The sequence below is a fragment of the Sturnus vulgaris genome, chromosome 23, assembly GCF_052056855.1.
Source record: "Sturnus vulgaris isolate bStuVul1 chromosome 23, bStuVul1.hap1, whole genome shotgun sequence".
In the NCBI taxonomy this organism is placed as follows: domain Eukaryota; kingdom Metazoa; phylum Chordata; class Aves; order Passeriformes; family Sturnidae; genus Sturnus; species Sturnus vulgaris.
Genome location: NC_142265.1, coordinates 2,586,825 through 2,610,882, shown reverse-complemented (window position 1 = coordinate 2,610,882; position 24,058 = coordinate 2,586,825). Strand labels below are relative to the sequence as shown.

The window sequence follows — 24,058 nt, the reverse complement described above, 5'->3', positions numbered from 1 at the left end:
TTCCAACCCAGACCAGTCTGGGATTCTGTGATTCTGCAATTCCCTGTTCCTCATTTCCAAGTCGTGAGGCATATTCAACTATCCACACTGGTGATGAGTTGTAAAAAGTCCAAGCTGCCCCAGGTCCTGGTCACACACACACACACACACACACACACACACACACACACACACACACAGAGCTTTATCTGGAGTGTGACTTTTGGCCACTGCAGAGTGGAACCACAGCCCAAGAGCTGGATCCCTGCTCCATGCAGGGCTCACAGTGGGATCAGCACTGGACTCTGCTTCCTCAGCCTGGAATTGGCTTTTATGGCAGCTCAGGCAGGACTGTGCAAAGCAAAGTGCAAAGTTCAGGCCTGAGGAACATAAATTAGGCAGGGCAGGTCGCTAGCCACGTCTGTCAGACCCTGGGAGATCAGCACCATTCCCTGCTGTGCCAGGACAGCTGGAATCAGGGCCCACTAGCCATGATGGAAATGTGCAGCCAATCCCCAGCCCAGGCTGCACCCACACAGCTCCCAGGGCTCAGATTTAATTGTCTTTAATCCAGAGTATCACAGAGTCATTAAGGCTGGAAAAACCTCTGAGTTCAACTGCTCTCCCAGCACTGACAGCTGAACCACATCCCCAAGTGCCACAGCCCCACAGCTTTTAAATCCCTGGGCAGCCTGAGCAGTTCCAATGCTTGGCAACTCCTTCAGTGAAGGAATTTTTCCTAATATCCAATGAGACACTACTAATACTCAGATTTGGCCAATGTGCTGGAGTTTTTTTTGTTTAGACCAATTACACTCCCCCAATAAACTGAGAGGGGGGAAAAGTTCTCCCCATGCTAAGAGCAGTAGGATAAGAGCACAAGCAATTCCTGTACTGACTGGGACATTTTTCCTCATGTTTGTTCCTCCCACAGCTGTAGTGTTTCGAAATGCAAATTAATTTTCAACTCCCAGCTGTCCTCAGGGTCACTCAGGCACAAAGAATCCTTTCCTCACAGCTGCAGGCAGGGCAAGGGATAAGAGGAGAGACAAACTGGGTCTTTTTTAACAGCAAAGGCTTGTGTTCCCTGCCTAGCCACCCCAAAGATGTCCCCCCAAACAAGAGATTCTCCACAGGGATCCCATGTACCCCTTTGTAATGCTGACCCCACACCCAATAATCTTGAGTTACAGCAACTCAGAGGGCAGATGGTGAAGCAATAACAGTGCCTGTTGTGGTTGGAAATTTGCCCAAAATAGCTCAAAACTATTTGCCTTTGAAAGTATCAACTTGTGTCTAGTTAGTTTGTGCAGCAGAGAAGGCATCTGCAGCAAAGGGAGTTCTCTGCTCATCTCCAATTTGGGTCAACTGTTCCCTCCTTTTCCAGGCTGCTGGATCTGCCTTTGATGTCAATACCAGGCTGGGTGTGCAGAGACACTCATCACCACATCCACAGGGACTTCAGGCACCTAAAATACTCTGTTCAGTATCAGAAATGTTCAGATTTGGGATGCAAACCCATCTCAAGGAAAAAAATAAACAGGGGAACACACAGGTAAATTTACTTAATTCCTACAGACATCCACAACTGGATGTCAGGTGCCAACCTGTGCTGGCACTTGGATAAACACTACTTGATATTTATATCCTACTCCTAATCTCCCAAGTACCTCCTGGGTATTAGGAGTTTACTTTGTGGCACCCTGGGGGCAGATACAGGTTATTAGTTTGATTGTACAAGCCTGGAGATGGAATGGGAGATAACAAACAAGTTCCCCAAGGCCAAAAATTTGTGGCAGGGACAGGTTTGAGCTCCCAGCTCAGGGCCGGAACTCTGAGTGCAGCTGTGACCATTGACTGCCCTGATTTTGAATTTAAAAGTTACTGTAAATCAGGAAATACCAAAAGGAAACTGGTTTTGGCATGTTTGAGGCTGCCTGGTTTCAATATACTGCCAATTCAATTAAAAAAAGGGACAGTGAGGACAGCAGGATGGAGGGAAGGGGATGCCTAAGATTCCCTGGGAGCTCAGAGGTTGTCAGCCACAGCAGTCCCACAGAATTCCTGCCCCAGAATTCAGCTTTAAAACCTTTTCCCCCTCATTTACACCATGTATAAATGTAAATTCACAGGGCTGTGCACAACAGGGACTCACCCAGGTGCAAGTGAAAATGCTGAGACAGGCCAGAGTTCCTTCAGTGTGTAACAGAAAACTGTTTATGGATACACAAATACTACTGAGGCAGAGCAGGAGCATTTCCAGTGTCCCCAGTTAGGTGGCCGTGTCAGGAAACAACAAGATCCACCCCTGATTTGTGAGCTGCAGCTCTGTATGCAAACAACCAAGCCCAGATACTCAGGAGAGCATTACAGAATTATTGGATGAGTAAGAGTGCATTGTTTTTCCTGCTGTGCCGATGGAGAAGTTAGTGATCCCCCTTTAAAAAGACACCTGGAACAGGGTAGGCAAGGTGAATCACCTCCAGATATCCCCACTGCTTGGCTAACAAGCATAAAGGAGACAGGGACTTTAAGGGACTTGCCAAAGACACACAGGAAATGTCTGAGCAGAAAAGAGAATTGCTAACAAAAACTTCAGAACTTAGATTTGTGTCCTAATCACTAACTGCTTTAGGCACACAAATACTTAAAAACAGAGACAGAAGGAAAACTGGGATAGCAGGATGCTAGAGCTCAACCTTTTCAACTTTTCAGTTCACATCCAAACTTGTCAGCTTGGATACTCTGAAAATACCTACTGAAAGCACAAAAATGCCTCAGGAGTTCATTCCCAGAGTGAGCACATCTAACACAACCCCAGCCTGATCCAGAACCAACATTCCCTCCCCCTGCTGGCATGGCTGTGGCCCATGTCACCATTCTGAGGAAAATGTCACATGCACCTCACATACACCAACACTTCAATAAACCTTTGTACAGGAACAAGTTGTTATTGCCTGAACAAACCCATTGATGTGGCTGCCAGCATTCAAGGCACAACAATTCCAAACATACCTGGGAATCACAGGCCAGGCTGCTGAGCTGCCACAAAACTCCATGGCAGCTGCAGGTAAAAACTGAGAGTCTATTTCATGTGGAAGCTCTGCAAGTATTCCTAAGTCTTTCTGAAGAGAAAATATTGGAGCAAAGCCATGTGGAGCAGTGGTTTCACCTGGGCCATCAGATCATTGAATCCCAGACATGTTTGGAAGGGATCTTAAAGCTCCCTCAGTCCCGTCCCTGCCATGCACAGGGACATGGCAATAAACAGGGAATGGGAACTGGTTACATTCACTCTCTTGGGAGTTAAAATGACAAGAAAAACTGAAATTACTTAATCTGTAAAACTTAGCTGTCCTGAATTCCCAATCAAGGCTTCCTTCAGGATGGCAAAGATTCCAATCCAGCCAGGCACCCTTTTATTATAGTGACAATTCTGAGCTGCTAAAGGGGCTCCTCACATCAAAGCCAGGAGCCCAAGGGGTGACACAGATTGCCAAACCTGTGCTTGAGCTAAGGGAAAGCAGGCTTTCAGAGATCCCAGCCAAGAGGCTGCCAAGATCTCATTCCTTGTGTTTCTCTGTTCTGGTAACACTTCCCTCGATACCTAACTCTGCCATAAATTACTATCAGAGGCCAATACATCAGCCAGCTGCAGGGACAGGAGGGCTCCAAGGAATTGGTATCTCTAGAGGACCCCAAACAAGCCATGATGTCACCAGGAGTCCCAAGGTGCTGCTATGGACCTTTCTGAAGAGCATCAGAACCAGCGCAGGAGAATAAAACCATCCCTGGCAAACCCTTGCTGCTCCCCTATAAAGGGATGCAGATCCCCTATCTGCTATTTTCTGCTATTCTTTTCCATTTTATTTTTTTATTTAATTCTACCCATCTGTCCAAATTAATTCTGAATAAGTATGGAGAACTGGAAGAACAGGAAGGACACAGAGCAAGATCAGGTGAGCTAGTGAACTTTGTCTTTTGCAGGTATTTACATCTTCAGCAGAAGTCAATGTCTTTTGCTAACCACACAGCACGGGTATTTTATAAAAATTTAAAAATCATGCATAGATCCTTCACTATAGGAAACTTATCAATTAAAAATTTCATTTGTGAGTATATCTTTTCCAGTGATGGAAGCTGATGATGTATGACCAGGACAAAGGCACAGAGGTACGAAAAATGACATGTGCCATTAACCTACAAAACCCTCTGTGGATACAGCTGGCTGCATGATGGATGATCTCTGGAGGTGAATCTGTGACACCACCTCACTGGGAGACCCCAGGGTTGCCTTGTGCTTCAGTGCAGTACTAAGGGAAGAAAGGTCATTCCCAGAAAGTGATGGGCAACAGGAACACCTCTGGCTTCAAAGAGTATGTCCCCATGCTCTGCAGTCAGTCCAAGCAATCCCAGCACACGATGCCCAGCAGTATTTAAATAAAAAGTACATTGTTAATGTACTCACGTGCTGCAGCTCAGGAGTCCCTCACTCACAGAATGGGAAAGTGGCTTTTCCCTGCTCTGTGCTGACCCATCCCACCCCCTGCAGCAGCCCCAGCCCGGCCTGGGTTCCCTGTGGGCACTGTGGCTTCATCTGACCCCTTGTCCCTCCATCAGCTCACCAAGAACATGCCCAGCTCCCCGAGCTTCTCCTGCAGGCCAGCACCATGTTCCCCCTCACTCCCATCCAGCCCCAGGAGCTGTGGGGAGCTCCCAAACATTCCAAGGCAGGAAGCAGGGCATGGTGCAGCTGCTGCAATGCAGCACTCCACCAGCTCCCACACTCCACAAACATCCTCTGCCAGCACAATCCTGTAACTGGGGTCGGGCTAAATTCAACTTCTATTTAGTTTCCTTCAAGAGAGAAAAACTTGGGAAAAAAAAGAATCTCTGCCTACAAAGGGAGTAAGAACAAGGTCTCTTCAGGAGTCAGGGACTGGGGTGGATTTGCTGTATCTACAGTTCCATAAAGTTGCGACAGGACACAGGGGAATGGCTGGACCTGTGTCAGGGGAGGGTCAGGCCGGAGATGAGGGAAAGGTTCTTCCCCCAGAGGGTTCAGGCACTGCCCAGGCTCCCCAGGGAACGGGCACAGCCCCGAGGCTGCCAGAGCTCCAGGAGAGTTTGGACACCACTCCCAGGGATGCTCAGGATGGGATTGTCTGTGCAGGGACAGGGACTGGGCCAGACAATCCTTGTGGTGCCTCCCAACTCAGAATACCCCGTGAATTTGTAAAACAAACCAGCAAGGCAGGTGGCAACTGTACCAACCCAACTGGGAGCACTTCTGAGGGCAATGGAGAAACAGCAACTCCCTGCTGAGCCTGGTGTGCTGCCAAGGGACGCTTCCCTGGCAGGGAGGCAAGCCCAGCAGGAGCCAAGAGATGAGTAAGGCACTGCATGGGATGCAGACAGGACTCTTCAGGCAGGCTCCACAGGGTGTCTGGAGAAATATTGTGCAAACCAACATACTTGAAGGGAGCATTAGCACAGGCTCTGCCAACAGAGAAGTCCAAAATCCCTCACATCAAAACTGGTTTTACTCCTGCAGGTCCCAGCCCATCATTCAGCGCTGACATGTGACAACAGAGAAGAAAAGGACACCCTGCTGAGACTTTCACTGGAAGCAACACACCTATGCATACCAGCCCCATGCCCAGGAGCCTTGTAACTCCCAATTCCCTCTTTCCCAAGCAGCTTGGAGCACAGATGATTTTGAAAAATAATCCTGTGATCTGGCCATGACTCAGAACCTCACCAAAGAGACCGGATAGCAATGCTTCCTTCCCTCCATCCCCTCACCTCCAAGGGCCTTTGGGGAAGGACAGCTTGGCACCTCATGGAGGTGTAACTCCTACCCCAGAAGGGCTCCAGGGTTTGGACAGCTCAGAGTGTCAGCACAAACCAAACTGGAACTGAAAAGCAAACACACCAAACCCAACCTCCAGGACACTGCCCAGCACTCCCCACAATCCCCACCATGAATCACCAGAAACACAGGAGAGTTCAGGTGCACTGCACATCCCTCACATGGTTATTGTAAACACTTGGTAAATCCTCACCTCCCTCCCTGTACCTGCTCAGTGTTCCTGCTCAGACCCACACAGGAACTCAGGGAAATAAGGCACATCTTCCCAGGGCAGCAGAACCACCAGCCTGTTCCTGCACTCCTGCCACCTTCCCCAGACCTTTCCCTAGGGAGAAACCTGGGCACAGACATATCATATCTTGATCTCTGGAGCTGTAGGTTCTTGTCCCACCAGCCTGGGTGAGCACAGCCTCGGCCCATCCCCATCCCAAAATCTCAGATCACAAATGCTCTGCTAGGTCAGGCCTTGGCAAGTGCAGCACGTGCAGCTCTGCAGGATGGCAACCCAGGGCCACTGCTCCCTACCAGCAAACCAGGGCACATTCCTGCATCACTTTCCTCCTGTGCATCCCATGCCAAATTTATCCTCCTCCCCAGAGTGGCTCAGAGGATGCAGAACGAGAGATTATTTGCTGAGCCCATAGAAAGACAAGGTACTGCAGCAAGTGAAACATCTCCTCTGTGTTTGTAAATCCCCTCTGGGTACACAGTAAACACATTCTTCTCCTGGCTATGCAATCTGGGCCAGCTGCCTCAGTGCAGGGTTTATTAAAAAATGTTACACTTATTGCAGTTTTTGTCCTTATCCCTTTTATTCTCTCGTTCCTCTTCCTGCTCACTAAAAATGAGCACAGTTTGAGATTCATGACTACAGAATTTGGGCTGCTCAAGCTGTTTCTCAGCAACTTCTTGAAGATTTGTCATCTCCACAAAGCTGGTAACTAAGGAAATCCTTAGCATAACTCCAGTTTGTTTCAATATTGCATTTTTGAGGTGCACATGATGCCTTGTCACTCACTGCAATCACTAGTGGCATTTGCCCCTTCAGCCCCGATGAATATTTTTGGGGATTGGGCATTGACACAACAAAATTAAAACGAGCTTAAACAAACCAATGAATGTATTGGGTTCCTTTTGTTCTTCTGAACTCCCACATTCTAAGTTGTGTTTCCAAAATATCACCAGCAGGTACCACACACAGACTTCAGCCAGAGTGTGCTCTGAGCTTCTGGAAAAAGATTTTGATGTTCTGATTATGAGAAGCAGCTTCTTTAATTCACCTCAGGCCTCTTTCAGCAGGTCAGCACCGCCAGAGGCTCCATAACTGAGCTACAGTAATGCTACAGGAGGAAGGGATCTTAAAATTCTGTGCACGCACAGAGCTCAATTCGCAGGGAGCCAGAAACGTCTCCAGGAGCCCCATCCTGGGGATGATGGCACTTGGAATACAGGTCAGGGAGCTGAATCACACAGAAAACAACAACCCTGCTGTGGGAAACGGAGCCATGCCCCTGCTGGCAACACTCAAATTGGATCTGCTGCACTCCAGGGAGTTAGGAAAGGGTTATTAAAGCAAGGGTGAAAGCAGCTGGTGACTCCTGAGCTGAGGGACCTCATTAGCACAGCCCAGTCAATGTCACCCTGATGTGTGGGATGGTGGGGAGAGACCAGGACAAGGACACAGCTCCCAGAGACCATCAAACAAGAACCTCCAGTGGAGTTAAAGCAGTTTAGTTCAGCTCAGGATGGATGTTTGAGTGCTAAATAAACCACCCCTTGAAGCTAGGAGAAGATGTCAGTGCAGAGGGCAGGGAAAAGCTTTGCCCACTGCTGACTTGTGCCTAAGGAAAGCAGACAGGAGGGCTGGGGATGGAAGGGAATTCCCTCCTTCCCATCAATGAATGAGCTCACTCTGCTGGCATGGCTCCTGCCCTCCAAGAGTGCTCCCACTGCACACACATAAAAGCAGCTCCAGAGCCACACAGTGCTGTGAGTTACCTACTCCTGATGCAGTTCCACACGGGTCACTGCCTGTTCCTGACTCCAAACCATCTCCACTGCTTTTCAAGCCTCAATAAGGATCTATGGTGGTTCCAATTGAGCCAACGAGCCTTGCCACAGCTCTGACTCCATAAGGACAAGCACATACTCTGCACCAGCTGGTACTGAAACACCTACATCAGGTGAGGGAGTGCACATCGCTGTTACCAACCCAATCAGCTGGAAAAAGAGCAGAAATGACTCCCTGGACTTCACCAGCCCCTTTTCAAACAAGGGGTCTGAAGACTCACTGAAAACAACTTTAACAGAGAAACTCCTTCTTTGCCCCACACATCCTGTCACTTCTCCCTCTGCCCTGCACACAAAACCTGGGGGACGCCAGATGGACAACTCTGGCACAAGGGATCTGCTGCAAAGCCACCCAGCAGATCCCATCACTGTCTTCCTGACTCCTGGACAAACCACCTAGAGCCCACAGCTGCTCCAGGCTGCGTTCCCAAATATCCCTGGGTGTGGGCTCCTGATGGGAATGACTGAGCCTGGGGACCTGGGACAGCATCCCAGTGCTCTGGCTGCTCCTCAGCACTGCAGGAACCTGCACTGGAGGTGGCACAGGGAAAGGGCAGGAAAGAGCCCGTGAAATCAAAGTTCATCCCAGGAAGAGCGGTAACAACTGTGTAATTTTTTTCTTGGAATGGAGAGGTTTTCTCCTCTGCCTCCCTGAACTGCTGATGGGGAGGGAAAAGGGACCCTGAACAGAGAGGAAAAGTCAGCTGTGAGGAAACACTATATCCAGTTAATTCCTGTAAATCCTGTGAAATCCAAGGAAAAGGCAGATGAAGGATTTACACTGCAAATTGTGCTAGAATCATACAAAGGTACCGAGTTAAGAGAAGTGTAGGGGTTTAACACGCCTGTCAATTAACCACTGACACTGACATACAAATAAAGCTTATATTCCTGGAAAAAAAATTATTTGAAAGCTTGAAGAGGTTGCAAACCCATCTGCAGGAGCTGCAGCCACCTTCAGTGCTCCCACATCAAACCACGACGCTTCCCACACCAAAGCACAATGTTTGCTTCTCACCAGCCTCAGTTTCCCTTTCAAGCACGGATTTGTGTCACTCATTTGTCCCCCAGCACGACCCTGGACAGCTATGATCACCCTGACAGATTCCCAGCAGAGGAAAGCTCAGGAGCAGGCTGTTCTTACCGTCATGGCCAGAGTTGAGCAGGTGCTCGCCCAGGTCACAGCCAAACACCCTTTCCTTGAGGATCCCCCGCTGTTTCAGTTTCTGTTTCGTTGGGCGCGACTTCATGAATGTCCTCAGGAAGGTGATGAGCTTCCCGTGCTTCTTTGACACTGCACAAGACAAGGAATAAGCACTTCATTCCAGACCTGGCAACCACTGAGCACAGCTCCTTCTGCAGAGCAACAAGAGCTGTAGTGACACTAATATCAATTATTTACAGGAACAGATTTTCCAAAGTTCCACGCTAAACAGAGACCTGGCTTTTGTCCCAACCCTTGGCTAGTGCAGAGTTACCAGGAGGGAGCTGGAATGGAAGGACCAACACAAAGACACCTTTATCTGTAGAGGAGCTTCAGGCAGGAGCCACCTGAAGGGCTGATGGTGGGCAGCACCTGGGAGGGGCAATTCCATCTCTGGGAAAGGGAATGAGGCTCAACTGAGAAATCTGGTAATCTCCTTGTGCAAGCCAGTGTGTAATCTACATACAGAAATAAAGCTTTGTGACTGGCCCTTGCTCTGGTGTGGGGCCCCTTCAGAACAAAGAGCTGACTATACTCTCTGAGGCTGAGCAGGTGGAGCTCCCTGAAGCCCAACCTGCCCTCCCAGCACATCAGGGCCTCCCTGCCCCTCACTGCACCTGCACAGGCACCACCCTGATCCTCAGCAACTCCCTTCTCAAGCCAGCACAAAATTAAGAACACAGAATCACAGAGTCATTGAGGCTGGAAAAGCCCTCCAAGGCTATTAAATCCAACCTGTGCCAAATCCCTACCCTGTCACCCTGTCCAGATCACTGAGCACCACATCCAGGTGTCCCTTGGACACCTCCAGGGATGGGGATTCCACCATCCAGCCCACTGAACAGGTCACTAAGGCAGCTGATTGAAGAGATGCAGTTTATCCTCTCCACAATGAACACAAGCAGCCTCCAAAGAGAGGAGGATGTGGCTCAGGAGCCACCTTCCAACCTCCTGCTCTGTCTCCCTGGGCTGTGCTGGGGAAGCTGGTCCCTCTGCTAAAACCCCCTGTCAGGAGCTGAATCCCAGTGCAAAGCAGAGGAGACCAGTGGGTGACAGCAGTGACCTGGCCCTGGGAGGAGAGGCAGGGCTCAGGTTGAATGGGAGAACAATGCCCTGGAATGTCAATGCTCCTCCAGAGGCCCTGGGAGCCTCCCCAACAAAAGTGCCACTGTGAACACGATTTAAAAGCAGTTTAATTCAACAGAAGAGCCCTGCTGAAGGGAACAAACCCCCGGGTACAAAGGGCCGTGCTTTGTGAGGAAGCCTTTGCAGCTCGGGAAGTTGTAAAGGCTCCTGCAGCAGCAATCACCCTCCCCTGCTCCTCCCTTTCATCCCAGGCAGAAAAGACAAGAACCATATATTCCACTTGCATTAAACCCACAAATACCGCAGTCAAATATCAGCACAGTAACACCTTCCAAAGCAGCAAAGACTCCTGGGGACAAAGGTTCATCCCTTTAGGGTCACCTCTGCTGCCTAAGGAAATGTGAAATACAGAGAGCAGCTCTGAAGCTGGGACTCAGCAAAGCAGAGATGGATGGGCACTGCTTCCTTCAGGGGGCTTCTTCAACCGGGGAACATGGAAAACCTTGTCCCAAGATCGTGCTTATACCACACAATGCTTCAGGATTCTTTAATCCCTTCACACAGCTGAACAATTCTCCTTCCATTTTACCAGACACTGACACAGTTCCTCTACTGATACCTGTAATAAACCTAATAAATTTCTATTTCTATATGTAATAAACCTGATTCCACTGACCTTAACAAATTTGTACTGATGTGAGGAAAGCAAACTTCTCCTTCTGCATAAAGTCCCCTGTAGCAGTACAACACCAAACTGATCCTCAGCACCACCTGAATACCTGAAATCCCAAAATCCCCACCAATCCCCACATCTGCATCCTCAGCAATCAAACCCAATTCATTTAACAACCACAGGAGCCTTGAGCATGACAAACTGTGGCTGTGGGGGCTTTAATTAAAGGAGTGTTTGCAGTTTCACGGGTTTTTTTAATTGCATGCAATAAAGGAACAGATTGTGCTGACATGCCAAACAAAGTTAGGATAGGGTTTGGTTGTATCCATCACAGGAAAATATAGGCTCATTTATCACCTCCTATCAGCACAGCTCAAGGATAAATGGAGACAGTCTCATCCTGCCTAGTGTGGAATTTCCAAGGTTAGCACCCTCGGGCTGCTGTGGTAACACCAGTGGAGGTGAGAGACCTGAGACAGATGCTTTTACAACAGGCAAATAGAGCACCTACTAATCCAAATAAAGCTATCATTAATATGTGTGTATTCACTTGAATAATTTCACACTCTGCATACTCTGTACCTTGCTTGACTTAATGAAAAACGAGCCCATCAGCGAATGGATTTTAAATGGAGAAAAATGCATCCAATTGCAGTACTGAAGAAATTCTCCTACTAATGCAGATCAACAAGTGACTTCTGGGTGTCACCTCAGTTCTAAAACCAGAAAAAAAACCTGTAATGGATGCACTTCCATGGTCCAAAGATGTACTTGGCTTGGTACTGGCATCACTGACCAGAAAAGTGACCTGAGTTTTTAAAACACAGTAAATCTGCTCTGCCTTTAAGCTACTGAGAGCAAGTTAAAATAATTGTCCTGTTTTCTGCACCATTAAGCAGACTCCCACAAAGTCCCTGCCACAGACAAGTGGTGCAGCAGCCAAGGACTCTGTGGGGGCAGGTTCAGCCACCAGAAATTGCCTTGCCCAGCCTGTGGAAGTGTATGCAGGGCTCCTTGGTCACACAGAGCCTGCTCTGCTCACCCCAGCTCTGCAGAGACTCTCTGAGGCTGAGCCCAGCTCCCAGGGCTGTACCCACGCAGCAATGATTCACTCGGGCTTCAGCTGGGTGGGGGAGAACAAGAGCAAGAAAATCCAACAGTCATCTCCCTGCTGACAGGTTATTAAGGAGAACAAAAGCAGGTAGGTGTCTGAGAGGGATGAGCTCTGCTCCTGAGCTGTGGGAGCTGCCTCCTGCAGCAGCAGCAGAGGTGGGATCCCCCCTTCAGCATTACTGACCCTGGAACCACCAGAGCATGCTGAGGGATTATTCATCCCTGCTGCACTCTGCTTCAGGTGAATGCAGCACAGCACACCCGGGCTCTGGATAAGCAGCAATGCCACAAGCTGCCAGGAATGCTCCAGAGTCCAGAACGTCTTCTGCTCCAAAACACCCATCCCAAAGCTTTGCTGCCCCACAGGTGACAGTGACAGCAGCAAGCAGCAGTGCTCTCCTGCTCTCCAACAACTGTTCTGCACACAGAACTGGTGACTGCAGGAAAACCAGGGAATCAAGGCGCAGACCTGAAACAAACCTACAAGTGTTACAAACCAAGCAGATGTGGATAAAACAATTAACCCTTTCCTACCATTACTGTCCCACCTAATAAAACAGGGACATGACACAGCTGATCCACTCAAAGCTTGTATCTCCACACGAGGTGCTCATGGAAATAAGTTCAGGAAACAGCATTACTAACAGACAATTTCAAATGGTTGCTGTGCTTAAAGTTACCAACTGAAAGCCAAACCAAACTAAACAAAAATTCCAACATTTATCCATATTATTTTCCACCTCAGTCTTAACCACTGTCAAACATATTGTTTACCAAGAAACTGAGACTTTCCTAGAAAGAGTAAGGGCTGCTTTTCCTCAGAAAGACAGATTTGGCTTAATATCCTGGCCTAAAGAAGCAAAGAGAAATTCTCCATCCAGTGGACAGAGCCTGGCTGCAAAAAAAACCAAATGAAACCCAACTGAAAAACTCCACCTGAGTCTGGATGACTTTTGAAGTTTTGCTGGCATAAATGTGTCAATTAGGAGCATGCAGAAATCTCCCCTCTTTGCTGTAGTAACTGTGCTGGCCAAAGCCTTTACATGGTGAGAAGGGGGGGAAGGAATTCTTGTGCCAGGTAGTTCATTGTGGCTTTGGGAAGCTGCCCAGTACCTCTCCCAGGAACATTCATGGATCAGGCAGTGCTGTTGTTGTTACTCCACCAGCACTGGTGGTGCAAGTGAGGCCCCAAATCCCCGTGACACTGCTAAAAGCTATTAAAAACAATCACTTCACTAAAAGCAGGGCTCCTTCACCCTCAGGACGTCCTTTCTGCAGCTTTACTGGAGAGCTGTGATCAGCTCTTCATCACCTTCACGCTCTTGGTTAGCCCAGCTCGACCTCCTGGAAGTCCACAGGGATCCCTTGGGATTTGCTGAGGACTCCTGAGCCTCTGAGCTCAGCACAGGGTGGCATTGCTGGGTGTCCCCACACCAGGAGCTCAGCCCAGGGTGGCATTGCTGGGTGTCCCCACACCAGGAGCTCAGCCCAGGGTGGCATTGCTGGGTGTCCCCACACCAGGAGCTCAGGCCAGGGTGGCATTGCTGGGTGTCCCCACATCACCAGCTCAGCTCAGGGTGGCATTGCTGGGTGTCCCCACACCAGGAGCTCAGCACAGGGTGGCACTGCTGGGTGTCCCCACACCAGGAGCTCAGCCCAGGGTGGCATTGCTGGGTGTCCCCACACCGTTCCCTGAGGCTGAGCTGAGCCACTGCCATGACCTGGATTAGGAATTATCTGCTGCCCTTGATGCTCTTAGGGCAGAGCTGGGCCAGCCCAGGTGAGAGAGCCCAGAATTGACCTGCTCCCCCTGGTCCTGATCCCTCCTGTGCCCCCTGGACTCCTTAGGGATGCAGTTATTCGGGATTCAGAGCACAGTCCAGTAACACCACCACCAAGGTGGCTCAGTCCAACTCCACAAGTGATGTCTGGCCACCAAATCCTTCCCAAGACCACTGCAATATTTAATTACAATTGCCCAAAGTGCTGCCCACAAAAGGAAAGGTAGGATGGCAAAGAGCACTGGCTCCTTCTCATTCCTTGGCTTTGGATCAGAAACCAAACAGGAAAAATCCTTTGAACAAACAAACACAGCCTTACTGTGTCCCCAGATTTCTGCTCAGCAAGAAAAGCCCAGTGAGGCGAAGGCTGGAGAACAAAACACAACCCAGCCAACCCTGCAGCAGACCAGCATCTCCCAGCTGACTCATCCTGCCTCTTCCCAAAGGCCAGGGGACATCCAGGCAAATGGTGACCTGGCAACAGATTCTAAACACAGAATCCCAGAGTGGTTCGGGTTGGAAGGGACCTTAAAGCTCATCTTGTTCTAAACTCCTGCCATGGGCAGGGACACCTTCCACTAGACCAGACTGCTCCAAGCCCCATTCCAGGGCAATGGCAACTTCCTGCAGGACACCCTCCCAAACTCCCTGCCTGTTTGCCAAGCCCTCTGCCTGTTCCCTGCAGCCTCATTAGCCTTTGCCAAGGGAGAACAAGCCCCTGCTTCACCAATAAAAGGCACCGGTCCCATACCCTGTTGGTAGCATTCACATTTGGGGTTTGACAAAATCCCCTTCCCAGAGTAAAAGCACCATGTTTTCTGATGCACGGTTAGCAAACTTGGACCCCAAGAGAATAATCTTGGAGGGTGTTTGCTGACCCACATTCTCAGCACATGGGCAGCCTGTTTGTTTCTGTTATTTCCAGTGATTTTACAGGTCACAGCACCCAGCTGGCCCCCACTGCGAGGGGAGCCTGGTGCTCAGACCAAAGCAACAACAACACGTGTGGCTGCAGAGCTGCACAGCAATCAGCAAACTGCACTGGCAGGCACAAAATCAAAGATGGAAAAAGGTGTGGGAATGTCATAAAGAAAAGCATTACAAAACAAAAGTGAAATCCATCCTCTCTGAAGGGAGATCTACAGCAAACGAGGCAAAATTTTTCCAGGCTATTAGTCCCTCCAGAGCCATTCTCTTCTAAAATTAAACTGCTGCAGGGAGAGGAGAAGCAACAGACTCTTGTGAAAAAAAAAGCAGCACCAGGAATCAGGAGATGAGGAGCTGGGGTTGTTTTTGCCACCATTTCCTGCACTCCTGATTGTGCACACCCAGGATCACACTGAAGGGTGGGAGCAGAGCAAGGCCAGCTGGGTCCTCACACAGCATCAGTGACCCTGACCCCTCCTGAAACATCAGCCAGTACACTCCATATCCACCCCTCACACTCGGAAAAACCCTCTCTGCAGACCCACATCTCACCAAGAAGTGATGCCAAGCCAAGAACTGAGTCACATCTCCCAGTTCTCTGTCAGGTTCCTTAGCAACAAGACATTTTCCTCCTTCCCTCCTGCCACAGCACATTCTATTTTGGAAGCTCATTTACACAGCCCTAAAAACCCCAAGCAGAATGTGGAACCATGCATCACCAAGCACCATCCCTTAGTCCTTGAACAGGATGCTGGGTTTGAAGAAGGACCAACCAACACAGCAATAATCTCACTAATCTCTATACTGGGCTCCCTCAGCAGGCATAAAGATTTTCAAGAGATAATTTAAAATTCCATAGATATGAGAGTCTAAAAATATCTTTCTATCTCCAATAACTTTCATAAATGTGTACTGTCTGGTTTGCCATAAACAAGAGCAAAATAATTGTGTGTTTTCTGATGCTGCAGCATTTCTCTTGTGCCAGGCTGCCACCAGTTAAGGCTGGGCTCTGAACTGAAGAAATACATTAAAGGTGATTAATTTCAGTGTCATTTGATAAAAATCATTCCAATTAACTAAGGCAAGAACCAGCCATGAATAAGGACAGATTTCCACCTACCACAAGAGCCCCACACATATGGAGAGTAAGTAGGTCATTGATAAGAGCTGGTGCTGTTTATTCACAAAGCCTGGTAATAAGGAAGCTGCAACTCTTGCATCTGCCCAGGCTGCTGCAGCCACCCTCTGGGCAGTGTCTGTGCAATGACCTCAGCACAACTCCAGCTATTCCCCATCCCTGGACACAGCAGCCCTCAGCTCAGGTTGGCTCCCCTTGGCCAGCACAGGAACATCTGGCACCAGAGATGCACCAGCCCGGCAACTCTCAGTTCCACAATTCCTTCAGCTTCTGCTGCACCTGGGTCTGGGCACTCCTCTGCCAGAGACAGGACACTGCAAATCCAGAAGCTACTTAGCATGGTGGCTACTTTCATTTAACTAAAATCACATGTCTGTAGTGACATGCTCGAGGATGAATGAACTGTGAATGAACTGCCTAGAGAAGTTTCTTTATGGCCATGAGATATGAACCAGGAGCTAATGTACAACTGCAAAACTTCTTTCCATGTTTTTCTGCCAAATTTTTTGAGTGTTTGTAATGGCTTAAGAATGATAACCACCAGGTTAGTCTGATGCAAAAGTCTATCACCTATGTCTGATACCAAGAAATCTGTGCTATTTTCCAGCCTTAAGGCATGACTGATCTTTGCACAGAATCTATGACCACAAGGGAGCACTAAGATGATACAACCTGACCTCCTGAACAAACAGACCCCAGGACATCTTTGAATTGATCCCCGAAGAACAGCACACCTGCCCCAGGGCAGTGGTACATGGCCAGGAGATAGAAATCAGTTATTTATGTAGCTGAAGGCTAATGGAGACACGAGAGAGGTTTCAAAGGTTCAAGGGCCAGCAAGGTCAATCTATGAATTCTATTAACAAGTTTAAATTGTATTTTAGAAAAAAACAACAGTGCTGACTAACAGAGTCCCAGTAATGATGCAGCAGGGACAGGCTGGGACAGGTAACTGGGGGAGGAAATAATGATGAATAGGGCTGTGGTGCAAAGGAAACCAGTTATTAGAGGCCCAGTCTGGAAAAGGACTGGGAGCTGAAAACAAAGCGACAGAGATTTAGCACACGTGGCACTGGGGGCAGCAGCTCAGGTGACACAAAGAGGTCACAGGGCCAGCAGCAAAACTGGGAGACAAGAGGAGCAAATTGGGAAACTGGAGCTAGGAGAAAAATACCCAGAGAGACACTTGAAAGATCTTTTTTCTCTTTCATTCTAGCTAAATCTCTGCGTTCTAGCAGAGCTTAATGCAATCCTTTTGCTTATCTCACCTACCCTGGAGACTGAGGATCCTTCAGGCTGCTCTGACTCAGGTAACCATCACAGGCAGAACTGAATATAGATCTGCCATTAGGGAGATGGTGTCAGCCTCCCACCCACATTCACTTCGGCATGTCAGGATTGTTTGACCTCACATGGCCAAGCTCACACCACACCCAAAGATGTGAGATCTGACACCAAAATGTGCCTGTGTGCAACCCTAGGCTCCCACTGAAGAGAATGTGACACTGTGACCTGAGGGTATCTCCGATACACAATTTGCAAGGTTTGAGAAGAAATCCAATTTCAGAAGGACCCTAAAGGTTGTAGTGATGTGGCCATGAAGGGTGCTTCTGGTTAAAGGAATTTCTGGAACCTCAGCTGGGGCAGCAGCATTAAGGGGAAGCATGAACACCAACAACCAGCACCCTGTGCTGGATAACTCTGCAGACACTTCCAACCCAGAGAGAAATGGAAGAACGCTCAAGAGGCAAGATGTCACCTTGGCATTAGGTGACAGCAGAGCAGGGCCATCTCTGCCAGAAGCTTCTCCAGCTCACCAGTCATCAGGAACAGGAACGAGATCCACAGAGAGTCAGTGATGGCAATGCCACACATTCCCTTGCTGGAGCTGACTGGAGCTGCTAAATCCACACAGATGGAATTGCTAATGGACAACCTCAACCTCCCTTTAGGACAGTGTAAACCAAACATTTTTTGTCCTGATTCCAGCGGCCATGGCCTCAGAGAAGCCAACAGCTGACAGTTCCCAAACTCACACTCCCTGGAAGGCGAAGGGCCTTTGCTGTGCCTGGTTCACAGCCCAGCCGTGCTCCCAGCAGCTCCTTCCCTGACTAAAACCCTTCCCAACAGTCCCGTGGAGCTGCAGCTCGGCCGAGCCTCGCCCACGCCATTCCTGCAAGGGGCAGCAGCACTGCAGGAGATCTTTCAAAAACCTGACAGTAACCCAAGCTGACTCTGCCTCACGTCAAGTGCTCTGGACACAGGCAGGCAGCCCGGAGCCCTCCCAGGGCAGCACGAGTGGGGATCAGCCCGGGCAGCACTGCCGGAGTGACGGCGGCACCGAGCTCCTGTAGCCCGGCCGCTGGGAGGAGGAGAGCCATGGAAAAGGATGGGACAGCAACCAACAAACACCACCAGGGCAACAGCGAGGAGTTTGGCAGATGGAGCCCCATCCCACAGAGAGAGGGTCTACTCTTATGTAAGGCCTTGGGAAGGAAGGAAGGCATGGGGAAGGAATGAAGGCATGGGGAAAGCAGGAAGGAAGGAACAAAGCCTTTTGATCCCATGGGGAAGGGGCAGAGGATCCATCCCTCTGCAAACAGGAGCAGGCTCAAGGCACACTGCCTCGCTGCTCCTGATGCCCATGGCACAGCCTCTGCCTCAGTCCTTGGGCACATGTGCTGAGGTACGAGGTACCCCCAGTATGACAGGGAACATCCCTGCTGCTCTCCCAGTCCCTTCCCAAAGGCTGCCTCTCTCATTTTCACTGGCCCGAGGGCAAATGTCTGCGGCCCAGAGCAGGTACTGCCACTCTGCAGTGACATACCCTTCCCAGATTGATATGCTATGGTTCTTCTCCTATTCATAGCCCTGACTTCCTAAACTGTTCATGCTTTAGTTATTAACCCCTGCATTAAGCCCTGAGATGACTCTTCCCATGGAAGTCACGACAAAAATACTGAAGACCATGACCACAGTTTTCATTCACATTACAGTCACTTTATATACACCAGAAAGATACAATAGCTAAAAGAGGATAAAAATTATATTTTCATACACATCCTCCTTACACAGCTAAAGAAGTGTAAAAAACTTCACTGAAAGTGAAAATTGAGCCTAAAAGTTTGGGGATTTGAGGTGAATTAAATCTGCTTTTTAAGACTTAGGAATGCAGATAATGTATTGTTTTGCCTGCTTTATATTCTTTTCCTTTCACTTCCCAGTGCAGGGCTTTGATTTCAAATGAGCTTCTTTTATCAAGCCTGTGTGGTGCCCAGAACAAAGGAAGAGTGGAAAGGGAAGGCCTCCTGTCTTCTCTGTCACAAATAATCAGATCCTGCAGGGCATTTAGTCCTTAAAATGGGCTCTGGCTTTTAGGAGGTTTTCTGAACAAATATGAACAGACGAGCCATGGCTACTTGCAAAGTGTCTACTGTGATCACAGTAACGTCTCTCCCTGAGAATTTTATTTTCCAGAGTGCGCATTCCCTGCCCCAGGGCTCCAGCAAACAACGGGCTGGCTGTTTTAAATAGGAAGCCCCTTTCTCCTGACCAACAGCATCAATAATATTAATGCTTAGGGATGTGCTAGTCTGGGGAGGGAGGGAAGACAAAAGGATGAAGTGATATGCAAAAATCTATTGAAATTTAAATTGTAGACATTCCCTTCGGTCAGCTGTCTCTTGGGGAGGGAGGTACACATCTGAGAGGGAGGCTCTGAACTCCAGCCCTGCAGCCCCAGCATCACGACTGTGGTAGAGGGGATCTGCACGCTGGAATTCCTTCTCTGCTGGGATCTGCATAGAATTCTCACACAAATCATCCTGGACATGAAAGAGGCTCCCTTTAACAGCTCTGGTTTGCTACACCCTCATGACCCGAGAATAAATCCAATAAAACAGTTTACAACTACGGACCCAGTGTGGAGCAAGGAATAGAAACCTCAAGGCAAAGATTACTTAGAGGGAAACAGAAGTAAAACAATTAACAAGAAGGGGGAGAGGGGTAAGTATGGAAATTTAATCGGTACTTGGTGACCAATTCAAGGAACCCCCAAGGGCGTGAATCGCCGAGGATCTTCTCCCACTGCAGAAACACAGGTCTGTAACCAGCAGCCAGGGACGAGAGAGAAATCACTGACACCAGGCATATTTTACCTGGCTGAAACTGTGATCCCAGGCAGGGAGACATCTGAGCACCCCGACAGCATCACCCCCATGCAGGATCAGCTCCGCTCTGGCACTGTCCTGGGCAGGGCACCCAGCACAGCCCAGCACCCCCGGGCCCAACCGGGGATGTTAAGAACCATCAAATCATGGAATAGTTTGGCTTGGAAGGGGTTTTAAAGCCCATTCAGTCCCATCCCCTGCCGTGGCAGGGACATCTTCCCCTGTTCCAGGCTGCTCTAAGCCCCTTCCAACCTGGCCTTGAACACTTCCAAGGAACCAGGGGCAGCCACAGCTGCTCTGGGCACCCTGTGCCAGGGCCTGCCCACCCTCCCAGGGAGGAATTCCTTCCCAATATCCAATGTAATGTACCAAGAGCCTTTTTCCCGACGCACCATCACCACCGGGAAAGAAGAATCCTCACCCAAAGCCACTCATTCCCCACACAGACATGAAGTACCTGGCAAGTTACTAAGCAACAAGTGGCGCAGACACCTCTGCCCCCTGTCCGAGTCCCAGGCCAGGTGACCCGGGCCATCACTGCCTCACCTGGCCCTGCTCCGGCCCGGTCCCGCTCACCTGGTCCCGCTCCCGGCCCGGTCCCGCTCACCTGGCCCCGCTCCCGACCGGGTCCCCGCTCACCTGGCCCCGCTCCCGGCCCGGTCCTGCTCACTGACCCTGCTCCCGGCCCGGTCCCGCTCACCTGTCCCCGCTCCCGGCCCAGTCCCCGCTCACCTGGCCCCGCTCCCGGCCCGATCCCGCTCACCTGTCCCCGCTCCCGGCCCAGTCCCCGCTCACCTGGCCCTGCTCCCGGCCTGGTCCCGCTCGGCTCCGCCGGGATCCGCGGGATGCGCCGGCCGCTCGCAGCCTCTGCGGCTCTGCCAAGCCCCTCCCCGGCTCCTCCTCCGCAGGTGCCTCCTTCCCTCCTCCCCCCTTCCCTCCCTCCCTCCCGGCTCCCGCAGCCGCCCCAGCGCTGCCCCCGCGCCGGGACCCTCCTGTCCCTCCGGTTCCCCCTCCCGGGCCGGGCAAAGGGCGCAGGTGGGCAGGAGGGCAGCACACAGCTAGCTGCTCGTCTGGGGTAGGTCTAAAATAGAAATATAAAAAAATACCAGATACAAAAATCTAAAAAGGGGATGCTGAGAAGATGAATCAGGCTGTGCTCGGTGGTGCCCAGCAATAAGACAGAAAGAACGGGCAGTTCCAGCTAAATGTGAGGGGAAACTTCGCTGTGCAGTGATCAAGCACTGAACAGATTGTCCAGAGAGGCTGTGGAGTGTCCCTGACTGGAGATATTCCAGAACCCACTGGACACAATCCTGTGCCAGGACCTGGTGACCCTCTCAGGTCCCTAACCCTGACCATCCTGGGATTCTGTGAGGTCTGACCGCTGCCTTTGCCCCATGTAAGCCCCACCATGGGGACAGCCCCAGGGCCATCCCCTCAGCACCTGCAGGAAAACACACCGGCCAGGAAAGCTGCACTCACCTTTATCCACCTTCTCCTTCCTTGCTCCTTCAAGCCACAAAAACTAGAGAGGACACTGTGGTGAGTGCCACAGCCCAGTCCCACCAGGACAGAGCTCGGGGCATATCTGTGCCCCCATCCCGATCCTCCAGCCACTGCAAATCCCCCAGGCCACACTGGAGATGTGTCTCAGCGTGTCCAGAAGGAAGGCAGGGACACCGGGCATGCCTGAGTGCTCTGGGGGAAGCACGTCCCAGCCTGCAGATGGGACAGGGCTGGCCCCGAGCCCTGGGGACCGCACCTCGCACCCACCGTGTGTGTCCCTGCCCATGTCACCGCAGAACAATGCCCCCTCCCTCTGTCAGCATTGAACTGAATCAATGATCAGATCACTGAAAACAAACCCAATTAAAAACTCTCCGGGAGTTCTGCTGTTTGAAAGCAAAGCCAAATGACAGGATCATTTCCCAGTGACCCAGTTCCAGGCAGGCTCCAGCCCAGGGCAGAGCACAGAGACCCTGGGACTTGACCTGACTCCAGCACTGCTATCCCTGCCTAGTCTCGGCCAGCACCTGGAGCAGGAACAAGAGCCAGGAGGGCAGGAAGCCTCAGCCAAACCTTTTCCTAGTGCCAGTGAAGCTGAGACCTTATGCATTTACTGCAGGTTTGTGGGATAAGTTCTGCCATTGTGCTGTTTGACCTCGAGCTCCCCGATTAACACCAGTACATCAATCCCAGTAATTGCTGTCACTCACTTTAAAATGTGGGCTTGCCAGCTAAAGGTGGGCAACCTCAGGGTCAGAAGGATTAAGGAAGAATTTGCCTCTCTATCTGCAGACATCTTGATGAGCAGGAGGGGAAAACTCCTTTCTTTGAGTGCTCATGTTTTCTCCTCTGAGCTATTTTCAAAACCGTTTGCTGACTCACATCTCCCCATAATCCTGTTCTCCAGCTACTCCGTGCACTTGGTGTTCACTGCTGGACTTGCTTGGCCTGGACAAGGAGCACACCATCACACCAGGGTTTACCTCAGCAGCCAAGCACGATCCCTAAATCCATTTCTCTCTGAATAATTACAAGTACAAACCCTTCTCCCTGGTACCAGCTCACCATTCTGGGAACGTTCTTCCTATCAAACCCAATAATCAAAGCTGGGAAAATCCCAACACAGATGAATACAGCAGAAGCAATGCTATTCCAAATTAACACGCAAAATGCACATACAATTCCAAACAGCATCCAGGAGCAGTGACACTGAGCTACCCAAAGCTGTCAGGATGTGTTGTATGCTCCCCATGTAATTTTTTTTCCTTTTACTCTAGGCCAGGCTTTGCTAGGAAGGCTCCTTCAAGGCTGGTGACCCCCCATTCACACACTGCTGGTGCTCAGTTTCAGACTCTGGCCAGGAGTTCCCAATTCTACTTTTGCTAATCAGAGTAGGAATGTAACAGCTGCATCTTCAATAACACAGAGCTGCCTCAGCTTCAGGGTTGGGTTTTACCTTTACAATTACTGCTCTGAGGAGGTTATTTTACTATCTGGTGTACAATGGCACACCTTTCTCCCATCTGCACTTTGTTTCCTGTAAAGGAAAATCTTTAATCCTTCTTAGAAACTGCCTTTCTTTCAGGAGTGAAATCTGAGCAACCAAGATGTGACTCCTCTGCACCTGGGACCTTCTGTGCCTGCACAGGGGTCTCTGCTCTCCACTGCACTGAACACTACTGTGATGTAGTGAATATTTGATTGGAAATAAAAAAATAATCATGAGTCTCACTTTCTGTTCTAATTTCCTTTGCCTGACAATTGTAAATATTTTTTTTAATTAAGCAAGTGAAAGAGATTCATTCCCCACTCCTGAGGAGTTGGTCTGCTTGCCATGGAGCAGAAGTGGCAGATAATGAATATCTTTTAAACCCAGCTAAGAAGCCCAAGCACTTGAAACCACAGAAAAAAGGGTCCATCCATGTGCCTGTCAATATTCAATTCTCAAGTTCGCCCTGTCCTCCAAAAGTTGTTTCAGACAGAAGAACTGGAAAGGCAAAGCAACCCAGAGAATGTTATTAGCGCAGCACGTAGCTTCTTCCACTTTCTGGTTTTGCAAATGCAACCACTGAAGGAGGTTCAAGTAATCATTAGGAGTTGGACAGTCAGGATTTTCCAATGCTGCTTCTTACTCAGCTGGATTTATCCTGCAGTCAGCTGCTCCCAAAACACACACAACACAAATAAACAAAAAACCCTTTAAAAATAAGGGGTGTTGCTGAGAAACTATAGATGAAAGCAGAGTGGGGCATTAAAATAAAAAAAAACAACAGAGGCTGCACATCATGGCATGGAATGCCTTAAAGTGATTGGATTTGATTCAAAGCTGAAAGCAACCAGATTTGACATCCAGGTATTTAATGTCACAGAGTATGGAATCATCAAATCCCAGAATGGGTTGGAAGGGACCCTAAAGCTCATCCAGTCCCAGCCCTGCCATGGGCAGGGACACCTTCCACTCTCCCAGGGTGCTCCAAGCCCTGTCCAAGCTGGCCTTGGACACTTCCAGTATAAGGCAGTCACAGCTGCTCTGGGCTCAG

General features: G+C 49.8%; 1 protein-coding gene across 6 annotated transcripts in view; it reads right to left on the bottom strand.

Annotated features, from left to right (window-relative positions):
• Nucleotides 1-24,058, bottom strand: part of ARHGAP32 (Rho GTPase activating protein 32) — a 178,951-nt gene that overhangs the window by 28,364 nt on the left and 126,529 nt on the right. For 5 of the 6 annotated variants that reach the window (XM_088177983.1, XM_088177985.1, XM_014891117.2 and 2 more), the window contains one exon: nt 9,066-9,215. In XM_088177983.1, coding sequence (XP_088034109.1) covers nt 9,066-9,215 — 150 coding nt within the window. Of the gene's footprint in view, nt 1-9,065; nt 9,216-20,807; nt 20,904-24,058 lie in introns of those variants that run through there. The other variant, XM_088177987.1, reaches the window with a different exon arrangement.